General features: G+C 32.9%; 1 protein-coding gene across 1 annotated transcript; it reads left to right on the top strand.

Moving 5' to 3' along the window:
• Positions 1–2,019: 2,019 nt before the first annotated feature.
• Positions 2,020–5,706, top strand: LOC139852907 (uncharacterized). Its single transcript, XM_071842249.1, has 6 exons — positions 2,020–2,655; positions 2,923–3,781; positions 3,898–4,015; positions 4,224–4,334; positions 4,740–4,908; positions 4,997–5,706. Exons 1-6 carry the CDS (start codon positions 2,589–2,591, stop codon positions 5,491–5,493), a joined length of 1,821 nt encoding a protein of 606 aa, XP_071698350.1. The 5' UTR covers positions 2,020–2,588; the 3' UTR covers positions 5,494–5,706.
• The last annotated feature ends 6,364 nt before the right edge of the window (positions 5,707–12,070 follow it).

Below are 12,070 nucleotides of genomic sequence, written 5' to 3'. Positions count from 1 at the left end.
TCGAAAACTTGTATTTGGTACTTAAAGGGTAATTTGGACATATGTGGGCCCGGTGTCGTAAAACTCTTTTTATTAATGGAACGTGTTAATTTTAACTATTATAATATGTTGTGAAAAGCCTTTGGTCTAAATGTTTCGGGAAGTCGAAGATCTTTTCGCGTAAAACGGAAAAAGTGGACAGAAGCTACCAGGCACCAGTGCGCGCCGCGCACTTGTTGTGGTGCGCTCGGCTCACCCTTCTGCCCAGTTTTAATTTTTTTTTTATGTTGCGTTTTTGGTTGGTTAACGGGTTGGGATGTTACACCACCATCAGGATGGGTGACCTCCTGGGAAAGTACTTCTCGTGTGTGGTCGCCAAGAAAAAACCGTACGCCTGCGGGCAAAGCGAACAGTATTGTGGTCATATTAAGCTGTGGTGTTAATAATATTAGTAATAATAATAAAATAATAATATAAAAATGAAAATAATAATAATATAAATAACAATAATATAATATTGGTTAAGTCATCTGGTAATCCCAACTAACTGCTGTTAAAAAAATAATAATATAATATAATAAATTAATAATAATAATAGTAATAATAATTATATTATTTATAATAGTAATAATAATAATAATAATAATAATGATGATGATAATAATAATAATAATAATAATAATAATAATAATAATAATAATAATAATAATAATAATATAATAACTAATGAAATGACATGTGAAATCACGGGTTTGTTTAAACGAAACAATTTAATGACATGTTTTAGGTATTAAGTTAATGTAAATGCTAAAGTCATTTATTTTAATGACTCGTTCGACTAAAAAATTTGTCGTTGTTTTTACAAATATATAGAGACATGTATTTTTGCGTACATATGTAACGTAATTAATCTCGTAAAGAGAATTCATATTTGAATATTAATAAATATAATAATTATAATTATTATAATAAAATAAATAATAATAATAAAGTTTGTTTAAAGTTGAGTATTTATAATTTTAATAATTATTATTAATAATAAATTTGAAATTTTTTTAGAAAATTAAAATGCAATTATTATATAAAGGTTGTAAAATATGCTTTAAAATTTGTAAATGTATTCATTGAGTGTTATGTAGAAGATTGTACAATTTAGAAAAAATTAGTTTTTCCTTTTATCAAAAATTTCATATAATTTTTTTAATAAATTAATATAAAATAATGACATCATTAAAAATGTTTTAAAACTTTTCTTTTTTTATTTTATGCTTAAAAAATATTTATTTATGACATTATTATCTTAGAGATTTAATAGATATTATTATTATTATTATTATTATTATTATTATTATTATTATTATTATTAATAATAATAATAATAATAATTATTATTATTATTATTATTAATTATTAATTATTAATATTAAGCGTAGCTTTAATCGTAAGCTAAGCAGGATGACATATACACAGCTTAAAAATGGGGCTACTCGCACATTTACGCGGGCAATTCATTTATATAAGCAAATAAGCAAAATTACCCCGTCCTTATTATTCCAATTATAATTCACAAACAAACAATACATTCGATTTCCACTTTTCATATTCATATTCGATTCTATTATTCGAGTATGTTTTCGTATTCAGCTGCACGTAAGTCGTTTCTCAGATTTATTTATTCGTTGAACTCTTAATATTTTCTGATTTTCCGTACAATCTTTGATACGAATTACAAATTACATAATCTAAGAAACTAGAACGTATTAGTAGGATCTAACGAACTTTGTAGAAATATATAATAGATTTGTATTTTGTATTGTTTTTTTTGCAGCAGCATCAGCTTCGAATGCAAACAGAAGTATTTTTGGGATTCCACCGGCTTTTGTGGTAGCGAATAAAGCAGGAGGTTAATTAGTGAATCGTGATTATTATTATTATGATGTTTTTTCTTTTAGTTATATCTTTATTTATTTATTATTATTATTGAGTTTACTCATCTTTTGCTGATGTCTAGCATATTATTTATTTATCTAATGAAACTCAACTAGGGAGCTTTCTGTCCATAGATGGCACAAGTTATGCCCGTTTCAAGGTTGACCGTTTCTTATCACGTTTGTAGATGAGTCGGCTAAGTTGAAAACTGGTTGATTGACTAGATTTTTCCCCTTAAATATTTAAACAAGTTTGGCACTACATTAGTACATAGTTTTATCTGCATACAATGGTGATAATGCTAACTGGGTTGACTAATTTAATAAAAACTCTATCTGAATCTGTTTAAAATCGCTCTTAATTCAGTTTGGCAGAATGTTGGTAATGAAAAACCAATGTCGTAGGTTCAAATCCTACAGAGCGTAATGTCAAAAGTATGTAACGAATATTTGCAGGTGTTTCGAACCTGGAGATTTATTATATTAGTTAACGAATTTTAACAATTGTGGGCTTTTTTTCCCGGTAAATGACACTATTTTGCAGGACCTTATAGCACAAAATCAGGATTTGATTCTGAACAGTCGCATTTTGGTGCCCAAGAAAGTGGAAGCAGAGTTGCAAATTACCAGAAAACTGCTGTGGGCCCATCTAGTGCAGAGAAAGTTGTTTCGATTTGTGCCATGCCTGCTTATGAAGCTAAAAACCATGAAGAATTAAGGTGGGAGGATTACAAGTCCACCGGAAAAGGTATGCTTGCTTTTTTTCAAGATTCTGTACAGCTTTCCAATCGCTAGAGGTGGTAAAATGGGTGGGTCGGACAGACTGGGTAACATGTACAAATAGTTGGTTCTTTTGGGGCAGGGTGCAAAAGTTTTATGAGTATTTAGTGTCTCAAATACGAGTAATAAACTGATTTTGATTGGTTTTAATAAGTGAGTTGGTCAACATTGCTTCCTCTACCATATAGAGCATATATGATTACAATTTGTTATCCTGTTTTTTCCTTTAATGCAGGTGGATTTGGTTTAAGATCCGGTTTATCGCCTTTTACCTCATCACCAATTACTAATTTTTCTAAGGGAACCACTTCAATCTCTACTACACCAGTGAACCCTAACCCATTTGGAAACACATTCACTAAAACAACATTATGGGGAACCCCTTCAATCTCTTCTACACCAGTGAAAACTAACCCATTTTCGGACGCACCTACCTGGAAGTACCCTGGTCCCACACCGACTGCCACCTGGCAGAATCCTAGCCCTACATCTACCTCTTTCACTTCACAGCCACTTAACTTATCGCCTTCTGCAAACACTTCTTCAAAGCTGTTCAATCCATTTGGTCCCAGAACAGATCAAACACATAAAAACCCTTTCACTTCACAAGCCACTAATACATCTTCCTGGAGTTTTTCTGGGCCCACATCTGCAACGTCTACTTTATGTCAACCTACTACACCACCTTGTTTAGATGCTTTCTGGTCAACTCCAATAAACATATCGTCAAATTCTACAGTGACTACAGCGGTCAACTCTGCCTCAGTTTCACATTCATCTTTATATAATACCACCGTTATTAACTCTTCTGTATCACCAATGCATCAGTTGACTACCACAACTTCTCATATTCCCAAATCTGCAGCATTGACTTTGGGTCAACCTAGTACAGCATCTGCTTGCTGGTCAACTACTATAAACCAACCTTCTATTTCTGTATCAACTCAACAACCTGCAAACTCTGTTTGGGTTGCTCCTAAGAGCTCTGGATTGGATTCATCTTTCAATCAACCAACAACATCATTTACGCCTTGCGTTCCTTTAACTCGGAATTTCAATGGTGAAATAACAGGAAACATCTCTGATTTTCAACTGTAAGTTTTTCACTTTATTTTTTAATATATACCTTCAAATATAAACATATTTTTTATATCATGTTTGGTTGTTTTATGTTGCTCACCTCTTGTATTGCATGTGTCCATCTTACTAGCATGAAACAACCAACATCTGCTGCAAGTCCATTTGGAACACTACCTCCAAAACCTCAGATATTTTTTGATGGTTCTGAATCAACACAGTTAATTCAGTATGGAATTTCCAGCATGCCTGTAAGTATATAACATCTTCTTTATTGATTGATAATACATATAGCAGATGTAATAAACTGATGTGTTTGATATATATATATATATATATATATATATATATATATATATATATATATATATATATATATATATATATATATATATATATGTATGTATGCTGTGGTATCAGTATTTAATATGATCAATACTAAATAATGTCATCTCACAGGTTAAGGACAAACCAACATTAGTTAGAAATCCCATGTTGACTACTAGGCATTTGTCTAGACGAAGCAAGCTGCCAGTTCGGAAGTATGACCCAAAACTAAATGGTCCAAAGGTGACATTTTTATCACAAAACTGAAATCTTTTACAACTAAATCGCTCTAGAGTTGTCAAGTTTGACCCACTACTATTCCTAAGCATTGGTCGATATGGGTTCGCAATCATACTTATACGGGCAAGTGGGACGAACGGGTGAAAGTCACTTGAAGTGTATATTAAAAACCTATGTGATTGTTTCTTTTAAATATTTACATTTATATTATGATTATAGCAGTATCGTTTTGGTAATCATATTTGATGGATCAGTTACATAAAAGTTTTAAATAGATGGAGAAAAACTGTTTTTGAGCCAACCAACCAACCCAACCTGATTCAAACATAAGGGCGTACAGTACCAAGACAAGCGCTCATACTTTAGTGACAGTAATGAGATATTAATTTTTTTTTATTGTTTACGCAGACACCATTTTTCAGTGAAACTACAGAGATACAACCCGATGTATTTGTTCCTAGAGAGAATCCAAGGAAGTTGGTTGTCTTTCGCGAAATGTTGTCACCTAGGACTACTACTACAAAAAACATACAGCAAGAAAAATTCTCAGATAGTAACTTTAACGAGGATGAAAAAGGTACTTTCTTTCAACACACATCACTTGCTTACTGTTTCAGTTTATTTTCTTCTCTTCTATGTGGACACTAATGCATATGTTTGTACAGATGATCCAATTAAAGATCAAGAACTGTCTGCTGATACAGTTGTTGATGTTCCAACCAAACTTCAGCAACTCGACTACTACACGCAACCTCAAGTTTCAGAGCTGGAAGCAAACGAAAGAGCCGAGCCAGGATTTTGCAGTCACGTGAAGGACTTTGTAATTGGACGTCATGGTTATGGGAGTATCAAGTTCTTAGGGGAGACAGATGTGAGAAATCTCGATCTTGAAAAACTGATCCAATTTAACTACCGAGAGGTGATTGTTTATATGGACGAGCGCATGAAACCTCCAGTTGGTGAAGGACTTAATAAACCAGCCGAGATAACGCTTCTTAACATCATCTGTGTTGACAAAAAAACTGGCGTGAAGTATGAGGACGGGTTGAAAGTTGATAGATACACAGAGATGCTAAAGAAGAAGGCGGTTGCGCAAGGTGTTGAGTTTATGTCGTACGATGCAGTTGGAGGTGAATGGAAATTTAGAGTCAAACACTTTTGAGTTCTGAAAATGATTGTAAATTCGTACATGTGTAGGGTTTTTTTGATTTAGATTCGTCGTTTTATATTAGAATTTGAATAATGTAGCTTCTCTTCTGTCTGGTGTGCGTGTGATTCCTTTTTGCTTTCATCACTATGTTGCTATTTGTATTGTGCTTCAGTGTTTCTTGTCTTTTTGCAATGTAAATTTTATGAATTTTAAAAGTTGCTGATGTTAAACATATGTATTGTAATAAAAATAAATGGCTTTCATTGTGATATAGCATCACTTATCCAACATTTAACTTTCTGTTTCATGATACCAGACAATGTTGTTAGCCCAAACTTTAAAAATTGCTCTCCCAAGACCATTTTTGTATTTCTGATAACTGACAATGACATCATCATCTGCAGCGTGCTGCTGGCCACTCATTGTATGGCGTTCAGACATAGGACACCACACAGTCCTGTATTATTCACATACCGACTCTTTTAGCCATTACAAGATGGTCTAGTGGTTGGGGCCTTGGATATCAAAAGAGGTGTCAAGGTTCATACCTGACTCGTAATGTTACCCCCAGTCAGATCCGTCGAGTTAACTAATTGTTGGAAAGGTCTATTTGCACCAAAAACAATAGAATTGCATATGTATGAATACGAACTTGAAGCCTATTATTTGACCTGTTAGGATAAACAATAACAATCAACCCAAATATGAAATAATGGGTTGACATTCCCATTCATCTTACCATAATGACTATTCTGTTATACCTTTGTTACCTGTCTATTCTGCTAGATAGCACAATCTGACTGCACAAAGTCAACATCCATACATGAATTTTCAAAACCATTTATAATTATTAGTTATTAAACTCAAATCATACTTAAAATAATAGATTATTTGTAGTATCAGGATGGACCTTGAATATCCATGTCTAGGATATTTGATGTTTTTATAAAAGAGGGTACTGAAGTAGCTGCTTCGAGATAGACGTTCATGACTAGTGCCTCGAATATTCAGCCTTCACTTGGCCAACAAGTGTTAATTACTCATTATAGAAGTTTGATTGATTACCACATAAGTTTAATAGATAATGGAGTAATTATCAATTCTTATTATTATTTTCCATAAATTATGTATATGTTGTAATTCACTTAGATTAGAATACAATCTAAGATATCTCTATCTCTATTTATTATATATTAAAAAAAGTTAATAGAACAATTATTTAAACTAGTATTAATTTTCAACCATTGTATTAGTCAAATTGCAATCAATACCCTTTTATATTCTTACTAGGTTTTTGGCTCGTGCGATGCACTGTTTAAAACTCATTTTAAATGTTAGTTATGATAAATGACATTCATTATATTTTTAAGTCCGTGCAATGGTAAACATAGTTAAACAATATACGGAGTATTATTTAATTAGTTATTGATGATAATTAATAGTAATTAATTAATTAATTAATTTAGTTATATATGTATTATTAATTAGTAACAAAAAAAAACTCTCTGAAGTCAAGGCCTAAAGAGGAGTTCGACTCCCGTTGGCTACATATTAGAAACACAATTTCATCCCCGCCATGAAGTATCCACCCATGTCACCTTTTCCATGTCGTTTGAGGGTTTTTACTTGGTCGTGCCCTTGGATCGGTTTCAAGGTTTCTTCCCGGACAGCGATGGGGGCAGGGTTATTGTCGCTGCATCGACATAGTCGAAACGGGAGATGATCGCAACAGGTGGTTTAGTCCCTCTCGGGTGATCCCAATCGCTATTCAAAAAAAAAATATATTCTCTCATTATGAATCAATTTTTTGATTAACTAAGAAAACAATAACAAAATAGCACTTTTATTCTTTTGAACGGAGCTTCCAACATCAATATCTTTTCAATCATTATTGATTATCAGGCCCGGCCCAGGTGCAAAGTGCTCAACTGCACAGGGCCCATTATTTTTGGGGGCCCAATCTCAATCTCACTATGCATGATCAGTCTAATAAAGAGTCATGGGTCCATGAACTAAAGGCATACAAAACTCGGACATTATGGGTCCATGAACTAAAGGCATACAAAACTCGGACATTATATTGGATAACCTTTAAAAAGGGCCGAATTAGCATAGCACCTTTACTTATTGATAGAAATTAATTTGAAGCTAATATATAGACTGTGGAGCTTTCATTTCTTGTCGATGTGGGATGAATCATCCATATTTTAATTTAATTTACTTCTTTAGCTGCAAATTTAATTTACTCTCTAAGCTGCAAGTTTTATAATTTTTATAAAAGACGTTATTATATACAGTTTTAATAAGTTGATTTTTGAGCAAGTTCTATATATTATGTGTACGTGTATATGAGTCAAGTTCATGCTTATGAGTCAAAATGTGCATGTGGTGATGTGGATATATATAGCTTATGTGTTTCAAGGTTCTAATATGGTAACTAATATTCATGTATATTATGATAAGAAACTTTTAAAATTTATAAATAGAATCAAAAAACAAGGTAAATTCAAGTTGACTAGCTTTTAAACCTCGAAAAGAGATTATTGATTCATAGGGGCCTTTTTTACCGTCTCGCACAGGGCACTGGAAAACTCAGGACCGGCCCTGTTGATTATCATTAAACATTTTGATATTTAAGGGGTATATTAGGTTTTGTTGATGATATTAAATAGATGTAAAAGGCCAAGTTAAAATTAAAATCCTAAATGACGAACATAATTTACATTGATATAGTTTTTATTAATAAAACTATTTAGCTAGTGTTAATATAACTATTTATATTTTAGTAACCACCCGTGAGATGAAATTAATACAAAAGTTCACTATTTTGTGTTATTATTTTAACATATACTGTAATAAAATATAATAATTATAATTTATTACATATATTCTAAGTTATAGGGTGTGTTTGGATGAAAGTAGCTGGAGCTGGAGCTTGTAGCTGGAACTGGAGCTTATGAGATAGAGCTGGAGCTGGAGCTTATTTTTTAAGATGGTAGCTGGAGCTTATTATTTTTTATAAGTGTTTGGTAAACTAGCTGGAGCTTATTTTTCAGTTCATAAGCTCTACTTTTTTTAATAAGCTACTAAAAGTACTTTTTTTCAGAGCTTATGATTTTCATAAGCTCTACTTTTTTTCTCTACCAAACGAAGCTTATGACTTGGAGCTTATTAAAATCATAAGCTCAAGCTCCTATAAGCTCTCATAAGCTCTTACAAGCTCGTCACCCAAACACACCATATAGAGTAATTTTATAGAAGTTTTTTTATTGTATATTTAATATTAATTAATACTAGTTTATAACCCGCGAATTCGCGGGACTATGTTATAAAACCTTTTTATAATGGCTTTAAGTGTTAAATGAAGTATATGAAATTTGTCAAATTATTTGTTACAACTTACAAAGGACATGTAAATAATTGTGTAGACAAGTCGTTACTCGATTCTCGATATCAAGTTGTAGTTGATTATCAGGGAGGATCTTACTAATGTATATTATAACTCACGAAGTGGGAATCGGTGATATAACACGAAACATAATACATTACTTTAACCAATTCATATGGCTTAGACATATATATTTCAGTTAAAACTCGACCCGAATAACCTGTGCATATCCCTTAGTCACCTTATAGTAGAAGATGAACACAATGCATATTTTCAAACAATACATATCTAAGGAGTGAAGTGGCATTGTAATCTGTATTGACTTAAGCATAACCTTATAATAGGAAATCAGATTCATCATTTTGTAACCTATAACAACAATAGAGTGATGAGAACCTAAAGAAGCCATATTTATAGGGACCACATTGTGAAAATCAACTTTAGTTGATACTAAATCACCTTTGGTTTCTCTTCAAATATGAATGTGGATTAAGCCCATATAATGGATAATATGGACAAGGAGCTCATTTGACGCAACATATGAGTTAGAACTCTCACAGTCCACACTAACACAATACCTCAAGATTATTGTATCGATAAGCATAACATGTGAAATATCGATTTCTCATATGTTATCTAACAACACCTAATGTATGGACAACAAAATATGCAAAATCTTGAGAATTATGCTTAATTATTCAGTATTTTCAGTCTTTAGTTAGTTACTAAATATATTTTGCGATTTCAATTATGTAAGACGATAAATTAAAAGGTAAAAAACAGTCATACCAATAATAAAACAGTTGTAGAAGACACCTTGGTAGCAAGAGACTTCATCAGACAATTGTTTGTCATTCATTTTTTAAATCCTGAAGCCAAACCAGGAAGAATTAACCCATTCAACTGTAACTAAATAAAACTTCAATATATACAAATTAGTTTGTACATGCACATGTCTAGATTACGAACCTGATCAAGAACCACTTCTTCTGTTTGTTTCATGTTGTGAGAGTAATCATTTCTATGCCAGCTTGCATTGATATTATAAGGTTCTAGCTGCAAATATTCGACGATTTTTTGCACAAACGTACCAGAGCTAAAAGCAATTGCATGGTGATAATTTGGGCGGGCTGTCCACTTTTTGTAATACTTAAAATGGGCTTGTTTTAAATAGGATGATGTTCAAGTAATAATAAAAATCTCCCTATTAATAATGATCTCAAGTTTAAACCCATTTGATGGCCACTCCCCTTATGTCTATTTATATACTTCAACAATCTGTAGCAATTGAAATTACAACATACAGCCAAATTCGTTCCATTTAATAGACATATAACCTCGGATCAAGTACAAAAACTTATCTATAGACACAAGCAACTGGAGCATGAATCTTCTTAATGAAAATTTGACCTGAGCTCCATAAGGCACCCACATTACCATCACCTCCTAAAACATATATTATTGCAAGCACAATTATTTTTTTATTTCAATGTTGTATATATATATATATTTTTTTTGTCTTTTTGATACCCGTTAGACTCGTCAGAGAGAAATCATACTTGAGTTGACTCGTTCATGAAAAAATGGGTTGAAATTTCCATCTCAACGAAAGAAACATAGCAAAGAAGTGAGTCAACTTCTAATATGTTTCTTCCATCCATTAGATCACGAGTGCAGCCGAAAATAATTAATCTGCAACAATAAGCAGCTCAAGTTGGAGGTTTTATTAAATTCTTTCGTGTAGGGTAAAATAATCGATAGCCGGATAAATCACTGAATCGTAGTATCACTTTCCGAAAGTAATTATTCGACCCTTATAGCCTGGGTTACACGAATATCACTTTGGGATAAGACAGAGATTAAATTCTTGTTTTGGCAGAAACAAGAATTCCTTTTGCAGAAAAATATTTTGGTGTTCGTAACTTGTGTATTTTTCTCATGCATATTGGTTAATATATTTATATACACCCTTAATCATGAAAGAGTCTTTTATTAAAATCAATTGGCCGATTGATTAATAAAAGTATCTTCTATAATATTCAAAAGTGGTTACAGGAAGAATATTTCTATAAACAAATATTATCACTTCCATCATTAAAGTAAAAGTTGTTACTTTTACAATAAACAAATATTATATTTTACAACTATCAAAGCATGAGTGATCACTTTATAATAAACAAGTATTATTCCTTCAACCACTAAAGCAAAAGTGGGTGCAAGAATAATTCTTCCGTAATCACTCAAAATTGTGTTAAGTGTTTTCTTACTGCTGTCTCTTAAGAACCAGCACTGCAAAAGGACCAGCAGCGCAAAAATCAGCAAACAGGACCAGCAGCGCAAAAGTCAGCATACAGGACTAGCAGCGCAAAAGTCAGCATACAGGACCAGCAGCGCAGAACAACCAGCAAACAGGACCAGCAGCGCAAAAGTCAGCATACAGGACCAGCAGCGCAAAAGTCAGCATACAGGACCAGCAGCGCAAAAGTCAGCATACAGGACCAGCAGCGCAGAACAACCAGCAAACAAGACCAGCTGCGCAGAACAACCAGCACAGGGACCAGCTGCGCAGAACAACCAGCACAGGGACCAGCCGCGCAGAACAACCAGCACAGGGACCAGCAATGCAGAACAACCAGCACAAGGACCAGCAATGCAGAACAACCAGTACAAGGACCAGCAATGCAGAACAACCAGCACAAAACACTTATCCAAATTTCAGCTTACTAAGAAAACTCAGTACTGAAAACACTTAGTCAAATTTCAGGTAGACCAAGTCATGATAGTAAATAATGGAAAACCACTTTTGGGTTCGGGTAATCTATCACTTAATGGGTGTACACTCCGTACCTCCAAACCCATTTACAAGTGTAGATTAAAACCCAAAATTACACTAAATTTACAACAATCCTCCCCAATTTAGTGCAATTCGTTTCATGAGAATTAAACAAATTAAAACAAAACTCATGCATAAATGAAAATATCTTGAAGATTGAATTTTCACCTTAGTACATTACACATTCCAAATATTCGAGAATCGGGGTGTTCTAAGAATTGAACCCTTCAACCCATTTGAATAACTGAAAATAACATACACATAAGTTTTCAAATACTCTAAAGCTATCCTGACACTTTACAAGCCATGTGTCCATAGCCATTCATGAATGTATCTAAAGCAAAAGTCCAAGCTTTGTTGAAGCGGCA

The sequence above is a fragment of the Rutidosis leptorrhynchoides genome, chromosome 6 (assembly GCF_046630445.1).
Source record: "Rutidosis leptorrhynchoides isolate AG116_Rl617_1_P2 chromosome 6, CSIRO_AGI_Rlap_v1, whole genome shotgun sequence".
Taxonomy (NCBI): Eukaryota; Viridiplantae; Streptophyta; class Magnoliopsida; order Asterales; family Asteraceae; genus Rutidosis; species Rutidosis leptorrhynchoides.
Note: the sequence above shows the minus strand (reverse complement) of the source record. Positions and strands in the feature narration are given on the sequence as shown.

Excerpts from the sequence above, each read along its gene's own strand:
- LOC139852907 (XM_071842249.1), top strand. The coding sequence starts at position 2,589 with ATGCCTGCTTATGAAGCTAAAAACCATGAAGAATTAAGGTGGGAGGAT. Across the intron at positions 2,656-2,922 it reads TTACAAGTCCACCGGAAAAG|GTGGATTTGGTTTAAGATCC; the intron begins GTATGCTTGCTT and ends CCTTTAATGCAG. Across the intron at positions 4,335-4,739 it reads CAAAACTAAATGGTCCAAAG|ACACCATTTTTCAGTGAAAC; the intron begins GTGACATTTTTA and ends TTGTTTACGCAG.